The sequence below is a fragment of the Leguminivora glycinivorella genome, chromosome 13 (genome assembly GCF_023078275.1).
Source record: "Leguminivora glycinivorella isolate SPB_JAAS2020 chromosome 13, LegGlyc_1.1, whole genome shotgun sequence".
Classification (NCBI taxonomy): domain Eukaryota; kingdom Metazoa; phylum Arthropoda; class Insecta; order Lepidoptera; family Tortricidae; genus Leguminivora; species Leguminivora glycinivorella.
The window spans coordinates 22,061,133-22,080,001 of record NC_062983.1 but is presented as its reverse complement, the minus strand read 5'-3'; the positions used below and the strand labels follow the sequence as shown (position 1 = coordinate 22,080,001).

Sequence of the window (18,869 nt, the reverse complement as noted above, 5' to 3'; positions counted from 1 at the left end):
TATAGGTTCGATTATACTTGTAGATGGCGTTAAAAGTGTCACTTTTGACATAGATTTACGGCTCGGAATTGACACTTAATGCCAATCTAAAAATAATCGGTGGCAACAAGGCATTTTTTGTGGCGCCATCTATGTGTGGTGGAGTGTAAGCACGTTCGTAGGCGGTCGCATTTTAATGTATGGGATGGTATGATTTTGTTATATTTAATTTACGATCATATGTCTTCTTCTAATTGTATTAATGACATAAGGACGGGTAGTCTATCTCGCAGCGACATACTGCCATGTGCTAACACTGCAGGCGAGTAAGGGGGGTCACGACATGAGTTCTGGATTCGCCCTCGCAAGGAATTAAATAATGATATTTTGAACAAACAACTTGGAAGAAATACGGAAAATTTTACAAAGGCATTTAGAGTTCTAAAAGTTTATGTTAACTATTAACAATCCGTTTTAGTGATTTGTTACAAAATAACTGATGTGTTGGAAGGAGTTTTAAAACACGCCACTATGCATTTTGTGCATTTACAATAAATTAGACTAGACTTTAGTTGGAATTGTTGATTTTATTTAATTAAAAATAAATATTTATAACTGTATTCCTATTTATTTGTCACATGGACTAGGGAGGAGATTTGCAGGATATACCTAATTGTACCTGCTGCCAAACTGGAATTTCCCCCATAGTGCGCCGTACCACTAATTCACATGTTACAAAATTGGCAACTTGGCAGAGTTGGCAGTCATCAACTGTGCACTTCTCTAGAAACTTCCTGTCTCGCACAGAATTGTCGCCGTTAGTGTTTCCAAACCTATACAATCCTCAAGAAAAGAGCATATTCCCATTTTAAATGGCGACAACGCACTTTCAACTCCTTTGATATTGTTGTACCTAGATGTCCATGCGCAGCGGCAGTCACTTACCACCAGGCGATCCGACTGCTCGTTTGCCTTATATATCATAATACAATAAAAACGTACGTCGATGAGACACCACAGCGATTCATGGTTATTCGCCTAAGTTATGGAGATTAGAAGTTTTACTTTCTATAGCCAAGTACTTCTTCCTTCAACTCTTGCTAGTCAACTAGGACTTGTATTTTTAGTTATTTATTTTGCCCTTAGTACTTTATTCGCAAAAATTCTAAGTTTGCGAAGTGGTTGGCCAAGTCACACACAGACATGAGGTTACCAAAATTAAAAACCCCTCTAAAACGTCCACTTCAGTTTGACAAGTGACTGACAGCTGACAACTACATGCGTCGATGGTGTACGTGTTGTGCTGAAAAATTGCAAAAAAACGTAGTTTTTGTTAAATAAGTGATATAGAAAATAATTCGTCTTCAAAATGAAGACTCGTTTTAATACCTACGATATAATATGCATGGTCACCGAGCTACAAAAGTAAGTTATCTTCGTCTTTAGAAAACACAATCTAAATCTCCAAAAAAACATTACTCTGGTGCAATTTTAATAAAACACTTAACTGTTATCTCAAATATTTTACAGTAGTTATTCATACACACAATTCAGGCTACGTTTTCTTAGTGTAGCGGTTAGTTTTTTGCATTAATATGCTTGGAACAGCTATGTTTGTTGTTGACGATGATTTTTGTCTAGGCTGGTGGGCATGCGAGTGAACCAGGTGTACGACATAGACAACAAGTCGTACCTGATCCGGCTGCAGCGGTCCGAGGAGAAGGCCGTGCTGCTGCTGGAGTCAGCCAACAGGTTTCACACAACACAGTTTGAATGGCCCAAGAATGTAGCACCTTCAGGGTTCACTATGAAGGTTGGTGATTTTATTTTTCGAATTCAGCATACCACTTGAATACAATATACATACCTACTTTTTTATTTCTCAATCCAAGATTATTGAAATGCATCAGTGAATTATGAATTTATAGTGACATATTGTGGTGCTATACCTATTTAAGAACTTTAATATAGTTTGTTGAAATATGATAACAATTATTTAGCCTTATTGTGTACATCATATAATTCTTACCTTTGCAACTTCATGGAAAAATAACTATAAATATGTTTACACAGCAAAAAGTTTCATATTCTAAACAGTCTCAAATACTGAACTTATTTTTCTTCTCAATCTTTTGGTATCAACCTCCACAAGTCTAAACTGAAATGATCCAGCTATTTACCTATCAATTATTTTCCAGCTTCGTAAACATCTCAAGAACAAGCGCCTGGAGAAACTCACACAGCTTGGCATTGACCGTATCATAGACCTACAGTTTGGGAGTGGAGAAGCAGCATATCATGTGATCTTAGAGTTATATGACCGGGGCAACATAGTGCTGACAGACTACGAGTGGACGATACTCAATGTGCTGCGGCCCCATGTGGAGGGGGATAAAGTTAGGTTTGTAGTAACATGTTATTTTGAGAAATTCAACTTATATTTCAGTGTCACCCCATGTGTTAACCACCATGTGTGTGAAATTGTTTTTCATAGCTTACAAGTTCTCTATCTTTTCTAGCAAATTTATTTTTTGATAGTTCTGCGCACACACTAGTGCGAGAAATGGTTCATTATATGCCAGGTCGAAACTTCGGTGGGCCATCTGTACTGAAAACATCGTACAATACACGTGCGGAAAGGAAATTCGTAACTCGTGTGGGTTTAAAACACTCCAGTCAGTTGTGTTTTAATGTATCGCCACTCGTTTCAAACTTCCTTTTTTACGCACTTGTATCATAATGTACTATTCCTCATTAATGTTGCATTTTAATTTGAAGAATAAATTTATTTTTCAGTACAGATGGTGATTTTTTTACGCACTAGTGCGAGAAGTGGTTCATTATATGAAAAATGTCGTACGATACACGTGCGAAAAGGAAATTCGGAACTCGTGTCGATTTAAAACACTCCCTTCGGTCGTGTTTTAATTTATCGCCACTCGTTTCGAACTTCCTTTTTTACGCACTTGTATCGTAATGTACTATTTTATAACATGTTTTGAAACTTGTGAATAATCATGCCAAAATAGTTTTTAAACCAATCACTTTCTTTTACTTGTACATACAGGTTTGCAGTGAAAGAAAAATATCCCCTAGACCGGGCAAAGTCAAACTTTGATCCACCAGATGCAGAAGGCTTGAAGAAAATATTAGGCAACAGCAAACCCGGAGACAATCTCAAGAAAATACTCAACCCCAACCTAGGTAGGTTAGTTAACAAATTAATAAAGATATTGGTTGAATGATATCCATTATCGTTAAATTAAAATTATGACAAATAGTGAGAGGTCTTTGTACCGCTTTGATAAATAACTGTTTCTTTCTAATCAACATCGTCTTAAACTCTTGCCGGTGGAGCAATTTCCATGTGTCTTGATCTTCTGCCTTCACTTTGATAACCTGTTACGGCACGACATTGAGTTTTTCCTTTATTTGACTTATGTATGCTCTTCTGGCTCTTTCATCTTTTATTTCCACTACTGGCTTTTGCCTGCGGCTCCATACAAACTTCCACCCCCTATTTTAAGGAAGTGGGGGGTTAGAAGGAGATAAAAAGTAGCCTATATCACTCTCCATCCCTTCAACTATCTCCACAAAAAATCTTGTCAGTTCGTCGCTCCATTTTGCCGTGAAAGACGGACAAACAAACAGTCACATACACTTTCCTATTTATAATATTAGTATGGATTTTTTTCCCGCAGAATATGGTCCAGCGATAATAGACCATGTCCTCCTGGAGTCTGGTCTCACGGGCAACATGAAGATTAGTGCGGAGCCCGGGAAGGGTTTCTCCATAGAACGTGACCTTGACAAGCTGGTGGAGGCCGTGAAGAAGGCTGAGGAGCTGATGGCCACTGCCAGGCGAGAAGTGGCAAAGGTACCATATAAGGAATACTGCCAATCAAAATTGACTTGATTGATCGTTAATGAACTACAATATGGGTCTCTTAAAAAAGGAGTGTACAAGTTTCTAATGGGTTGGCGATGAGGTTACGGTGACCGCTTTCCATCAGGCGGACCGTATGCCTGTTTGCCACCGACGTGATAAAAAAAAGTAAATAGAGTCCAATTTATTAATGCAAAAAAGCATCCATTATAATAATCTGCATCATACATAATCATCCTATAATGGGCTCTTAAAATTGCACTTCTCACAATCTCTGCTTTGCCTAGAGGTTGACTGGTAGAGAATACTTTGTGGTGTTCAGTATGTCTTTTATACAGTAAGGTTTTTTTTTGTGCAATAAAGGTTGTCAAATATCAAGCATGTTCTTCTAACACTGACCACGAAAAAAAACTGCTAATCTTACCCTAATATGGGACAATTTGCAAACAAGTAGCTATATCTATACATATCTATGCATTTATTATTGTTTGTACCAGGGTTTCATAACTCAGAAGAAAGAGGAGCGTCCGCAGCCGCAGCCAGGCGAAGACCCCTTCTTCCTCACCAACGTGGAGTTCCACCCCATGCTGTACGCTCAACACAAGGCGCAGCCGTACGCGGAGTACGACACCTTCGACAGGGCGGTGGACGAGTTCTACTCGGCGTTGGAGGGACAAAAGATCGACTTGAAGGTAGCTATTCTCTTTCCGTATGCAACTTATGTACTAGAGTTTCATAAATCAGAAGAAGGAGGCCTTTTTTCTCACCAACATGGAGTTCCACCCCATGCTGTACGCTCAGCACAGGACACAGCCCTATGCGGAGTACGACTCCTTTGACAGGGCGGTGAATGAGTTCTACTCGGCGTTGGAGGGACAGAAGATCGACTTTAAGGTAGCTATTCTCTTTCCGTACTGATGTGTGGTACCAGGGTTACATAATTCAGAAGAAAAAAGAGCGGCCTCAGTCGCAGCCAGGCGATAAAAATTACGCAACGGAGCCACGCTGTTACGTCGTCGCCCAAATAGAATGTTTTTATTTTTTTCTTCTGTTGGGTAATTTTTACTTTGTACCTATTGTTTTCTTTATATTGCATTTTTTTAGTTTCACAGTGCCTTCGTTTTACTGTAACTTATATGAATAATAATAATAATTAAATAATATTTACACACACACCATCCTAATATTCCTGTCTCCTTCCAGACTATCCAAGTGGAGCGAGAAGCCATGAAGAAGCTGCAGAACGTCCGCAAAGACCACGAGAAGCGCGTGAACGAGCTGGAAGAGCTGCAAGTGACGGACCGACAAGCTGCTGAGCTGATCTCCAGGAACGAGCCGCTCGTGGAGCAAGCTAGACTAGCTATTCAAGCTGCCATCGCCAACCAGGTCAGTGTTAGAGCGAGAAGCGAGTAAACGAGCTGGAAGAGCTGCAAGTGACGGACTGACAAGCTGCTGAGCTGATCTCCAGGAACGAGCCGCTCGTGGAGCAAGCTAGACTAGCTATACAAGCTGCCATCGCCAACCAGGTCAGTGTTAGAGCGAGAAGCGAGTGAACGAGCTGGAAGAGCTGCAAGTGACGGACCGGCAAGCTGCTGAGCTGATCTCAAGGAACGAGCCGCTCGTGGAGCAAGCTAGACTAGCTATACAAGCTGCCATCGCCAACCAGGTCAGTGTTAGAGCGAGAAGCGCGTGAACGAGCTGGAAGAGCTGCAAGTGACGGACCGGCAAGCTGCTGAGCTGATCTCAAGGAACGAGCCGCTCGTGGAGCAAGCTAGACTAGCTATACAAGCTGCCATCGCCAACCAGGTCAGTGTTAGAGCGAGAAGCGCGTGAACGAGCTGGAAGAGCTGCAAGTGACAGACCGGCAAGCTGCTGAGCTGATCTCAAGGAACGAGCCGCTCGTAGAGCAAGCTGAACTAGCTATTCAAGCTGCCATCGCCAACCAGGTCAGCTTTGGCTCAGAATAAATAATAGTTTACTAAGTAACGTACAGAAAATACAAAATCGAAGATTAACTCGCGCTATGCTTTTACGCTATCATGGGTTGTCAAAAATCACATCATTCATTTTTTTTTCTATACACACTCACAAATGGATATCAAGTTGTGTAAACCCTATTAATTTCTCGTAAGCTACATTGCCGTACAGAACGTATGTTCGTCCCAAGGTTCACGATTTTGGAAACGAAAATGTTCACTGCCTTCTCTACAACAATTCGCAGCCTACTCTTGTGAATTTTACTGTAGACTATAAACATTCTATTCTATTCTAATAAAAATTTGTTACTTCTTCCAACAGATGTCGTGGGACGACATAAAGCTCCTTGTGAAGACGGCCCAGGAGAACGTCGACCCCATCGCCTCCTGCATCAAGCACCTCAAGCTGGATACCAACCACATCACGCTGTCCCTTTCTGATCCGTATGAAGATGAGGTGCCGCCTATGTGTGTCGACATCGACCTGTCGCTCACTGCCTTCGCTAATGCTAGGAAGTGAGTATAGGTTTGGAATCTACACTACAAATAACTATATCTACCCAGACAATATAAATAAAATAAATAAATATATATTGGGGGACACCTTACACAGATCAACTTAGCCCCAAACTAAGCAAAGCTTGTACTATGGGTGCTAAGCGACGATATACATACTTAAATAGATAAATACATACTTATATACATAGAAAACATCCATGACTCAGGAACAAATATCTGTGCTCATCACACAAATAAATGCCCTTACCGGGATTCGAACCTGGGACCGCGGCTCAGCAGGCAGGGTCACTACCGACTGAGCCAGACCGGTCGTCAAACCTAATAAAAACGTAATATGGTGCTCAACTAGTTGTCCAAGTGAATTAAATCCTATTTAGACAGATGCAACTTTATCACGACATGCCATAAAGTGAGTATAGTATATGTAGTACTTTAGGGGGTGAAACGGGTTCTCAGGTTTTTAAATAGACACATCCGGTCCGGTACCATTATCTACCATTATACATTTAAAGCAACAATTCTTACAATAAGAGTCTTTAATTTGCACATAAGCACATACCTTGGTTTGATGCTTTTTATTTTCTACCTTATTTTGGTTCCAGCTCCAGACAAATGTGTGTCTAGAAACAAAAATAATCCGAGAACGAGTATACCTTATTCTCATATCGCTTTCTTCGTCTTGCTTTCTTCTGAATAATTTGAAATATTTGCATTTATCCAGATACTACGACATGAAACGTAACGCAGCCAAGAAGCAGCAGAAAACCCTGGAGTCAGCGGACAAAGCCCTCAAGAGCGCTGAACGGAAAACCAAACAGACCCTCAAGGAGGCCCAGACCATCAGCTCCATCAGCAAGGCCAGGAGGACCTACTGGTTCGAGAAGTTCTTCTGGTTCATATCGTCCGATAACTACTTGGTGAGTAGATAAAGACCAAATAATGTTATTTGCCAGTCGCTTTTCGGTGAAGGAAAACATCGTGAGGAAACCGGGCTAATTCCAATAAGGTCTAGTTTACCCTTCGGGTTGGAAGGTCAGATGGCAGTCTCTTTCGTAAAAACTAGTGCCTACGCCAAATCTTGGGATTAGTTGTCAAAGCGGACGCCAGAGATCCCATGAGCCGTGGCAAATGCCGGAATAACGCAAGGAGGATGATGTCTGGTAAGAAGTACAGTCGGAAATAAAACTATGGAAACGGATTAAATCGCGTATAATGAATTTAAAATACATCCCGACGTTTCGAACTCTTTACAGCGTTCGTGGTCAACGGGTGACCACGAACGCTGTAAAGAGTTCGAAACGTCGGGATGTATTTTAAATTCATTATACGCGATTTAATCCGTTTCCATAGTTTTATTTCATGAGTAACTATCGCGGTAACCGAAGACAATATTAAGTACAGTCGGCTTCAAATAAATTGTGGTAACCAAGGTAGAATAAATAGAACATCACGCCGTACTAAACAATGTCTTTCTGTACAAACAATAAGCAAATTCAGCAAAGTTAATGAGGCGGGGTATCTTTTGGTTTGAAAAGTTTACTGATTCATCTAATTTTATCGATAACTACGAAATAGTACATTACAAGTGCGAAAAAGGAAGCTCGAAACGAGTGGCGATAAATGAAAACACGACCGAAGGGAGTGTTTTAAATCGACATGAGTTGAGAATTTCCTTTTCGCACGTGTATCGTACGACGTTTTTCAGTACAGATGGCCCTCTGAAGTTCGACCCGGTATATAATGAATCGCTTCTCGCACTAGTGCGTAAGAAAAACACCATCTGTACATTCTGTACTGAAATAGTACATTACGATACAAGTGCGTAAAAAAGGAAGTTCGAAACGAGTGGCGGGCGATAAATTAAAACACGACCGAAGGGAGTGTTTTAAATCGACACGAGTTACGAATTTCCTTTTCGCACATGTATCGTACGACGTTTTTCAGTACAGATGAGCTTTCAAAGTTTCGACCTATCATATAATGAACCACTTCTCGCACTGGTGCGTAAAAAAACACCATCTGTACTGAAAAAGCAGTTTTCTTAGTGGTTTGGTCAAACATTAACTAGCCTAAATCCAAATAGCTCAAATAGTTATCTGGGCATTTTGGTATCGTCTACGTATTCGTCATTGGTTCATTACTGTGTCTAAAGCTTTCAATGGTACTCTTGTACCTCAACAATTCTCATGTTTCTCCAGGTGATAGGCGGCCGCGATCAGCAGCAAAACGAGCTCCTCGTGAAGCGATACATGCGTTCCACTGATGTGTACGTGCACGCCGACGTTTCTGGAGCATCCTCCATCATCATCAAGAACCCGGGCGGGCCCGTGCCGCCGAAAACACTGGGCGAAGCGGGGCAAGCCGCTGTTGCATACAGGTACAGTTTAATCAATTGTACGCTAGATGGCGCTGTGCAGACAGGGAGGATTCCTGCAACGCGCTAACGATGTGTCGACGCAGAATCTATAAGTAGTTATGAAGGGATGTAGGAAAATGAGCACAGGCTTCTCGTCAAACGTGCACGTAGAGTTCTCCGGAGCCTTCTCTATTATCATCAAGAAACCAGGCAGGCCTGTACCGTAGGCTTGTGCTGTTTCGTTCGTTGATCGGAGCGCTCCGATCTCGTTCAATCGCTCCCACGAACTAGTTCGCTCTTTTAGGACTTTTGCTCATTTAGTTCAGACAGACCAGCGACCACTGCAATCGGAAAGATCAGAACGAATGGGACCAAATAGTGTCAAAATGATATGAATAGTAAACAGATAGTAACATTCTGGGCCGAAAGGTTGTAAGTAACCGAAGTTTAATATGAAAACTTGACTTTTTTTGTTGCTCTGCTAAGTAGCTCTCGATCGGCGCAGTCACACACTCGTTCTTGATCCAAACCGCTCGCGTTCGCCGATCATATACTGAACTAAATGAGCAAAGACCGATTCTCAGAGCACGGAAAGATTCAGTTCATTTCGGTCATTGATGGGATTTTATTCCTAACAGTTCGTGAACGACACAAGCCTACTGTACCGCCGAAAAGTGAAGCGAGGCAGGCTGCTGTAGCGTACAGGTAAAGTTTGCTCAATTGTACGCTAGATGGCGCTGTGCAGACAGACAGGATTCCTGCATCGCGCTAACGATGTTTCGACGTACAATCCATAAGTAGTAGGAAATGTAGCAAAACGAGCTCCTGCACGCCGACGTTTCTGGAGCCTCCTCTTTAATCATCAAGAACCTAGGCGGAGCCTTGCCGCCGAAAACACTTGAGAAGCGGGGTAAGCGGCTGTTGCATAATGCATACAGGCACATCTCGGACACTGGCGATCAAATGTATGAAAGAGGCGCGTTCCAAGCACACATTCTAATTTCGTGTAGCTGAACGCGTTCCATGTTTGTATGAGTGAGATATGACAGGTTGACTGGTCGCGTTTTTGACAGGCGGTAACTGTGAGGTAACCGAGAGGGGGTGGGCGGCACTTTCAGCGAGGAGCGGGATTGCCATACTGTACGATAGTACTCTTTATTATACTGTGATACAGGTACAGTTTAAGTAGTCAATGATACGCTAGAAGGCGCTGTGCAGAGGGAAGCTTATACTTGGTCATCTATCCAAATATAAAAAGGGTAATTTTTCACTTGTTTGCGTGACTCATCAAACATATCAGGAACTGAACCGAGCACACATTGTTGCGTACATATCGTCTTAACCTTCTTACGAGTTATCTCTCGAGATGCGATGAAGCGCCCGGACCGCGGTCTCGCACTTTTAAAATAATCGTCTTGTTGACAGTGTGGCGTGGGAGGCTAAAGTCCTCACGAGCGCGTGGTGGGTGCACGCGCCCCAGGTGTCGAAGTCAGCGCCCACCGGCGAGTACTTGACCACCGGCTCCTTCATGATCCGAGGGAAGAAGAACTATTTACTGCCACAGCATTTGCAGCTCGGCTTCAGCTTCCTGTTTAGGGTAAGGTTATTTATATTTTGCTCCGAAACTGTGTAGTTTTATTTTTCACCTCAAGTGAAACTATTGAAATTATTTCAAAATCGGATGATGGGCCATTTTTTTCAAACATTACCTTACATACGTGACTTTGTACATACGTGACATCTTGTAACCTCTCTCGCCTTTTCAAAATGACTAATATCCAATTGCCTGTGTGGTGACGGGTTAAGAATTTCACCACCCCCTTTCTTCCCGTGGGTGTCGTAGAAGGCGACTATGGGATTTGGGTTAAATTGTGGCGTAGGCGAGAGGCTGGCAACCTGTCACTGCAATGCCACAGTTTCGTTTTCTTTCAACCCCTTATTTTGCCAAGAGTGGCACTGAAGCTTTAGTAGTTTCATGTGCTCTGCCTACCCTTTTACGGGATATAGGCGTGATTGTATGTATGTATGTAATTTTTTTTTTTTTTTTTTTTACATTTGTCATTTTTTATTAATAATTATTCTAAATACAAAAATTCCTATACATAGAAATAATAAAAAACTAAACCTAAACTAAATCTAAAAAAGGTCCCCGCGGCAAGGTGCCGCAGATGCTGGCTGCGTTACCTCGCTGGACTGCCAAACTGATTCGTTGAGCGAGGTAACTGCCAGCTCTACGGTCGCCAGTTGTATCCCTGAGTCTCTTCGAAAGTTCTCCAAAGAGACTCAGGGCGCCCGAACCCCAAGGACCCAGGGTCTCGACGCCGAATGGAACGAAACTGTATTCGGCGCCGAGGCCGCGGTATTTGCCGATTTTTACATTTTCGGCCGCCTCTGCAGCAGCTGCCGCCTTCACAGAAGTTCCGTGGAGATGTGAAGGGGCTAGCGTGTCAACGCAGGTTGCGTCCCACACCAGCACCCGACCCATACTCCACGGAACCAAAGACATCCCGTCGGGTCTCTTGCCGTCACTTCGTGAAATGCCGGATGGCTCTAAAATAGCGGGCACATTGACCGATGCAAGAGTCCGACGGATGATGTCGTTAAGGGCGGCATGCCTGGAGAAGCGGCCCGCGCTTTTCTGGCAAGAGAGACCGTGGTGCCCTAACTGGTCTACTTGCGCACCGCAGGGGCAGCGATGGGGAACACAAACTGGCATACCCAAACGAAGGCAAATGGACAACCGAAGCGTGTTGGGCTCTAAGAAGGTTCCGAGTTTAGAGGAAGGATGTGCGTGAAGCCAGTGCCCAGCCTCTCTGGTTGCGACAGCAAGGAGTCTAGCTTTTTCGGCGGCGTTGTTATGGTTTAGAAGGGAGGTCAGAGTCAGTTTGCACTTTGGGTCGTCCCAATTCATCTGTGACTCCGGATGTTCAGGGATGCTTTGTCCGGGGCAAGTTTGCAGCCATGCATTTTTCGCGTCTTCCAAGCCCGAGATCTCATAGTTTGTGCGAAGTATTTTACCTACGAGACCCAAGGAACTATGTGCAGACGATAAAAAAGCAGGCAGAGCTACCCCGGACATGCTACGGATGCCCAAACCTCCGTGTCTAATGGGAAGCGCCCCTTGACACCATGAGCGGTCACTGAACTGAACGTTAAGAATTTTCTCCAAATTGTATTTAATTAAATTATCTACTCGTGTTAACAGATCATGATGCTTCCACAAAGGGCAGCAACGAAGTACGTACGTTAATTTTGGAATGAAAAGACAAAACTTAATAATGGTTAGTGCATAATGCGAACTTAATTCAAATAAACGGTGAGAGTGATCCTGGAATTTTGATATCGAATTTTGAATATACTTAGGAAAACTTTCCTCAAATATTGGGGATCCTAAAAGGCTAAGTGTTTGTATTTAGAGTTTTAATATTTGGTGCCAGGTGGTTGAACTTTTGCAACAGACTGTTAACATCAACACAGGAATTTGGAATGTAAAGTTCGCATTTGTCGAAATTCAAAGTAAGCCCGATAGATTTGAATTTGTCAATTATAAGCGAGAGGTCGGCTAGTACTGAATCCACGTCACCACCGAGAGTCCCGTCGTCCAAATACCACACGTTGAATTTTGATGATAAATTTTTAATTATCTGATTTATACCTAAACTAAAAATAGCCGGCCCCAAAGGGTCTCCCTGCTGGCACCCAACTTCAGATGATAGTTCGTTTGAATGATACACCAGCTTCGATGGATCCCCATAGCAATGGAGTAAGTAATTATATATTTCAGGGATGTGAGATTTCACCTCAGACAGGAAAACGTCCCTGTTTAAAGAGTTAAAGGCATTTTTCACATCAATTTTCAGCAAAACCTCACATTGCTCGGTATCCAAGTAAGACCTTAGAGCATGCACAGCGGCTTCACACCCTCCTCTAACCCCGAAACCTAATTGAACAGGTTCAAAAGTTTTTTGTAATTTTGCCAAAATGTACCGAACTGCAATTTTAGACGCCAAACGGCGAAAAGTAGAGCCCACGGCGATTGGACGGACGCCTCCGTCTTTTTTAGTGAGCGCAATTAAATTAGCTCCGTATATAATAGGTACAATGTCTGGGTGGACGCCGCCTGTGTACATAAAATTTATCAATTTAGTAATACATGCAGTGAGTTTTACGCCTGCGTCTCCGACACATGGGGCCGTCAGATCTTTTAGGTGCTGTGGAGCCAGGCCATCCAAGCCAGCCGCCGAACCATTTTTAAAGGAAATGATAGCGTTGTAGACATCGACGTCTTCGATGTGCAGACATGCTTCGGTCGGTAAAGGAGGATCAAAGAAAAAGGGGGTTGTGGGAGCAGTAGGGTGCTTTGCTTGTAGAGCCAGTAGGGTGTCATGGTTGTTGGGAGACAACTCATCACTGGAGAAAAGTAGGCGAGCGGCACCTTTAAGATCTCCATCAATGATCTTATTTTCAATTATTTTAATTTTATTTATGGTTTTTGGACGCTCTTCTTGTATAACCGGCGGGACAGAATGGGGTAAACAATTATTTTTAATTTTCTGTGTCAGTGATGTATGTTTATCATCGTCTTTGGCATGTAATATCGCAAATGGGAAAACAAGCAGGTTGTGCCAGTCTTGAGATAAGTTTGACTCATAACAGTTTTGTACCAGTTGTGTGAGGTGAGTTGCCACGGCGATTCTGGCCCCGCGGGGAATTCGCTTAACGACTTTAACGTTGTTCTTGAGTTGACTTAGCTCTAGATGTAAAGAATGAGGAGTAGGATGAGCTGATTGCGAGTGATTCAAGTTCAGTGGGGCATCATCTTGGCTAACACAGGTGCGATGGCACTTCGTTTTGTGAATGTTTAAACCCTTAGGGGTTTGAAACGACTTCGGGCATAAATGACATGAATATGTCGTGGTTGGTTGAGATGCGGCTTGCATACTAACAAAATGTACAAATATATATACAAGATTACACCACTTGATTTCACTTTAAAAGTAAACACCAGTAGGAATTCTGCATGCAAACAGAAACGTACGAAACACCAAAATAGGGCACAGCAATGAAAACAACATAAATAAATTCCAAAAAGCAACAAAAAATTAATTTGCACTATGTAGATAAATTGCACCAAATTCACAGCAAAACTTTCTTCCATAGTGGCTTATGATTTGCTTTCATTTCATTTCGTATACTATTAAGCATCACTGAGTTGATTTATCATTATATTTTAATAATATTTGCGAAGTAAACAAATATACGTTTTTTCACTTGACATTGACGTTTTTATTTTTAAATTGTATGTAATATACAATTTACGACTTAGCGTTTGACCTTGCTTTGATCGTTCATATTAATCATACTGCAAGTTTTAGCAAGTGTAACTGGTATATTGTAACCGTTCTTGATATAAGAATAAATACTTATCGAACACTATTATTTTCCACGTACAGCTAGAAGACAGCTGCATAGAACGGCACAAAGGCGAGCGCAAGTCTACGGTTCCAGAGGACGACGCCTCGTCTGTGGTGTCTGAAGCTACAACGGCTTTAACGATAGACGAGGGGGACGAGGAGATTGCAGTCTCAGATGATGGTAACATTTTTTTTTCTTTACATTATTGGCACAGTCGGTAGGACAGTCGGGATTCCGCTGAGGGAGAATCGGACTCCGCTTCTATCATCTCGGAAACCATCTCAGCTCTGATGATAGTCATATATTATGGTGGCATTCAATAAATCGGTAACTACTTAACCTCTATGGGCTGACCATACAAGAAAAATAGGCAATAATCAATACGAATGAAACAAAACAACCAAGTGTTCAATTAACAATCAACAATTTGTATGTACTAGTATAAAAACAACCTTACATTCACTTAAGTTCAGAAACGTTTCGAACAATGTTACTAGTAAGTAGCTTTACATTTATTGGCGCAGTCAGTAGGATGTTTTTATCCGGACTCATTACAAAATATTGTATTTTCTTATGCCGATAGTTAGGTACTCATGAAATAAAAGTCATTCATTCACCCTTAGACCATACACACTGTAAAGACTTATTTTTTACAAATTTTCTTATATTGTATTTTTTATGTTTTTAATTTAAAGAAAGAAAGAAAGAAGAAATGTATTCAGAAAACGCTTAAATTTAGGAATTACATAGACAGGACGACTAATTTATTGCTATGCGTCACTGAAAGAGTCTCTACTCAGCTTAATGTTAAGATACCACTTAAGGATCTCGACGCTGGTCTTCCGTGGAAACCCTTCCGAGAGAATTTCAAACACAATCAAGTATTGTTAAATGAAATAAATGAAATGAAAAAAAAGTTGTGAACATCCAATGATACCATATAATCCAAATTTATTTTAAAATGTATCTACTTACTGTTTTTTCTTAGATGGATCAGACGAAGACGACAAATCTCAAGAGAAAGAGAAGAGTTCCGAGAAAGAGCCCCCTAGCGACAACAAGCCCGCCTTAGAGGACATTGAAGAGGACAGCGAGAGCGACGATGAATCCTTCCCGGACACGCATATCAAGGTTAATTGAAAAAGCAATATCATTTTAAACTAAGTTAAAAATCTTCATAACTTCAAGTAGTCCTTAAACAAAATGTTGAATAATTACACTAGAGTCCTTTTTTATCACAGGTCGATCACGGAACAGGAGAAGTTATAATGCAGTCGAAAACGCGGACGATATCAGAAGTATCAAACAACAGTAAGTATTTCATCAAAAAGATAATAAAAGGGAAAAGATTAATCAATGAGACGCGGCCACTTTTCATCATCACACCGCTCGCCATCGACAGGGCACTCACCCACACCACACACCTTGCAACCTAAATGGTCGCGCACCGTGCGGTTTCAGAGAAATTTCCTCCCGCGAACGCTCCGACTGTGGAATGAGATGCCGAGGTATTCCCAATGAATTACAGTATGGGGTTCTTCAAAAAAAGGAGTGTACAACGCGCATGTGACACCCCTTGAGTAGCAGACGTCCATAGGTTATGGTGACATCTTTCCACCATGCGGACCGTATACCTGTTTGCCACCGACGTGGTATAAAAAAAACATATTGCTTGCTATGTGACTCAACCTCGTATAGTTATGCTCGTTCTTACCACTCAAATTCGTACAATAATCGCTTTAGTATCAAGATGAAGATGCGAGGTGAGTCATACGATGTCACTTAACACGTTCGCTGCGGTTCTGGCCCGAAAGACCCTATACAATGTTTTGTTAACTGAGAGTTAATTGCCGCAGCGAAGATGTGAACTGAGATACGAGTTTTAGTCACACAACCCTCGATATCGCCTTGTTCACATGACAAGTAAAGACATTTAAAAAGGAAACCATTTGACAAAAACGATACAAATAAATATATCCATAATACCAGGTGACGACAAGCCCCTATCATTCCCCTCCCTACCAAAGAAGGCCGGCAAGAAGAACAAAGAACAGCAGAAGAAAGAAGATAAGAAGGAGGAGAAGAAGGAGCCAGGCGTGAAGCGCGGGCAGCGCAGCAAGCTTAAGAAGATTAGAGAGAAGTACAAGGATCAAGATGAAGAGGACCGCGCGCTCACGATGAGCATACTGCAGGTATATTCATATGACCAAAAAAAACCCCCGACACAAAAAAAGGTGAATTAAATTAAAAATTAAATAAAAAAAGGGTGAAAAAAACTAAAAGTGCGAGCTTTCAAAAAGTAATAAAATAACTAAATAAGTAGCTCTAGGAATACCTTCCTTCCTTCTTACGACATACCTACCTTCTTCTTCTTAGGAATATCTACCTACCTTCTACCTTCTTACGAAATACGTAAGATGAAAACCTAACTACGAAATTCTTGAACGTAAAAATTTTGGTACTTAAACATAAAATTACTTGAATTCTTAAACACAAGAAATATGACAAAATAAATTATTAATTATTATTCTCTTTATTGATTTCCATTATTAATTAATGGTAAAGTGTTGTCGCGTCGGGGGACCGCTCTCAATACTAGCGTAAGGGCAGACGTCGTTGACGGTTGTGTTTCCGATGCAGTCTTTAGTCTTATTTTAAGATTGGGTGTTGAAATTTTTGCTCAGCACTTATGTAGTTTGTTTGGTTGTAAACATATACGTTACTTGTAATTCTAATACTTCCTTTGACATTTTGGTTGTATAGTTACATTGTTCATGTTCAGATAGTTAGTTTAATGTATGTACCTAGTGAATTTTTTGTTAAACATTTATTATGTTAGTTTAGCTGTGTAAATATTTAGTTTTTAAGTTTCAAGTTAGACAGGCAAAGAGCGGTCCCCCGACGCGACAACACTTTACCATTAATTAATAATGGAAATCAATAAAGAGAATAATAATTAATAATTTATTTTGTCATATTTCTTGTGTTTAAGAATTCAAGTAATTTTATGTTTAAGTACCAAAATTTTTACGTTCAAGAATTTCGTAGTTAGGTTTTCATCTTACGTATTTCGTAAGAAGGTAGAAGGTAGGTAGATATTCCTAAGAAGAAGAAGGTAGGTATGTCGTAAGAAGGAAGGAAGGTATTCCTAGAGCTACTTATTTAGTTATTTTATTACTTTTTGAAAGCTCGCACTTTTAGTTTTTTTCACCCTTTTTTTATTTAATTTTTAATTTAATTCACCTTTTTTTGTGTCGGGGGTTTTTTAAATTTATAATTTAAGGTTTTTATTTCTTTCTTTTTGTAGGGGGCTCTTTCTTTAGTCATATTTCTTGTGTTTTGGAATTCAAGTACCGAATTGTATGTTAAGTACCTACTTACCTACATTTTTTACGTTCAAGATGTTCTAGAGGTAAGTGCATGCTGTTTTTATAAAAATACTAAAGTCACTATAAGCGTGCCGTTCAGATCTGAGGAGTTCCGTTCTGACCAACATCAGGAGTTCCACTGCACCAAATGTCACTGTTCTGGACGTAAGTGCATGCTGTTCTTATAAAAATACCAAAGTCACTATAAGCGTGCCGTTCAGATTTGAGGAGTTCCGTTCTGACCATCATCAGCAGTTCCACTGCACTAAATGTCACTGTTCCGTAAGTAAATGCATGCCATTCCTTTAAAAACACAAAAATCACCATATGTATGCCTTTCAGATTTGAGGAATTCTCTCGATTTCTCCAGGATCCCATCATCAGAACTGGGTTCTGAGAAAAATGGGACCAATCTGTATTCATATACTATCAAAAAAAAAAAATTCAAAATCGGTCCAGTAGCGACGGAGATATCGAGGAACAAACATAAAAAATAAAATACAGACGAATTGAGAACCCCTTCCTTTGAGATTTGAGGCGGCGGTTAAAAATCAGCACCGATAGCATGGTCGCGCCAGGCCATCCTTTTCGCACTTACTAATAGTACGAATATCACAGAATATAATAGTACAAATACTGAAGGCTCACTCTTTTGATGTTCATAAAATGCCGCCATTCTAAATTCTTACCTACATTAACACTTTCGCTACCAAGAACCCGACTGTCGGGCACACCGCTCGTAGAAGCGTAGCCGATTACATGGGTTTCCCCGTATGTAGCGAAAATGTCGTAGCGCCGCGTAGAGCCCGGTTTCGAAAGTGTTAACAAACAGACCGCTCGCGAGCAGCCGACATAGAATTCTATTGCGCCGCGTGAAGGTCGTCACCAGTGAACGGGCCGCGAAACTCGCGGCCGCCGCCATATACATGTATCGCGGCGATAGAATCGCAGAATGAGCCGCCCCTTTAGGCCTAGCACATGATTGCCGCGAGAGTATGTCGCCGCGAGATAGATGAGATGACACGTCTTTGTCGTAATTGTATTAATGACATAAGAACCGGTAGTCTATCTCGCGGTGACATACTCTCGCGGCAATCATGTGCTAACCCTGCTGGTTTTATCATTTATCGCGCGATCAGGCTTGCCTCTGTAATCCATAATAAATAAATATTTTTTTTTGTGGCGGCGACCATCTTGGACCAGCGGCCATCACCTACAGCTACATATACATACAATCACGCCTGTGTCCCATGAAGGGGTAGGCAGAGCACATGAAACTACTCAGGTTTCAGTGCCACTGTTGGCAAATAAGGGGTTGAAAGAAAACGAAACTGTGACATTGCAGTGACAGGTTGCCGGCCTCTCGCCTA

General features: G+C 41.4%; 1 protein-coding gene across 1 annotated transcript in view; it reads left to right on the top strand.

The window, feature by feature from the left end:
- Positions 1-1,256: 1,256 nt before the first annotated feature.
- LOC125232589 (ribosome quality control complex subunit NEMF homolog) overlaps positions 1,257-18,869 on the top strand; it is a 21,140-nt gene continuing 3,527 nt past the window's right edge. The window contains exons 1-15 of the mRNA XM_048138315.1: positions 1,257-1,404; positions 1,621-1,792; positions 2,178-2,380; positions 3,047-3,183; positions 3,681-3,856; positions 4,363-4,557; positions 5,069-5,251; positions 6,164-6,357; positions 7,082-7,277; positions 8,559-8,737; positions 10,142-10,313; positions 14,170-14,311; positions 15,120-15,262; positions 15,373-15,442; positions 16,121-16,323. Coding sequence (XP_047994272.1) covers positions 1,349-1,404; positions 1,621-1,792; positions 2,178-2,380; positions 3,047-3,183; positions 3,681-3,856; positions 4,363-4,557; positions 5,069-5,251; positions 6,164-6,357; positions 7,082-7,277; positions 8,559-8,737; positions 10,142-10,313; positions 14,170-14,311; positions 15,120-15,262; positions 15,373-15,442; positions 16,121-16,323 — 2,421 coding nt within the window. The 5' untranslated portion in view covers positions 1,257-1,348. The remainder of the gene's footprint in view (positions 1,405-1,620; positions 1,793-2,177; positions 2,381-3,046; positions 3,184-3,680; positions 3,857-4,362; positions 4,558-5,068; positions 5,252-6,163; positions 6,358-7,081; positions 7,278-8,558; positions 8,738-10,141; positions 10,314-14,169; positions 14,312-15,119; positions 15,263-15,372; positions 15,443-16,120; positions 16,324-18,869) is intronic.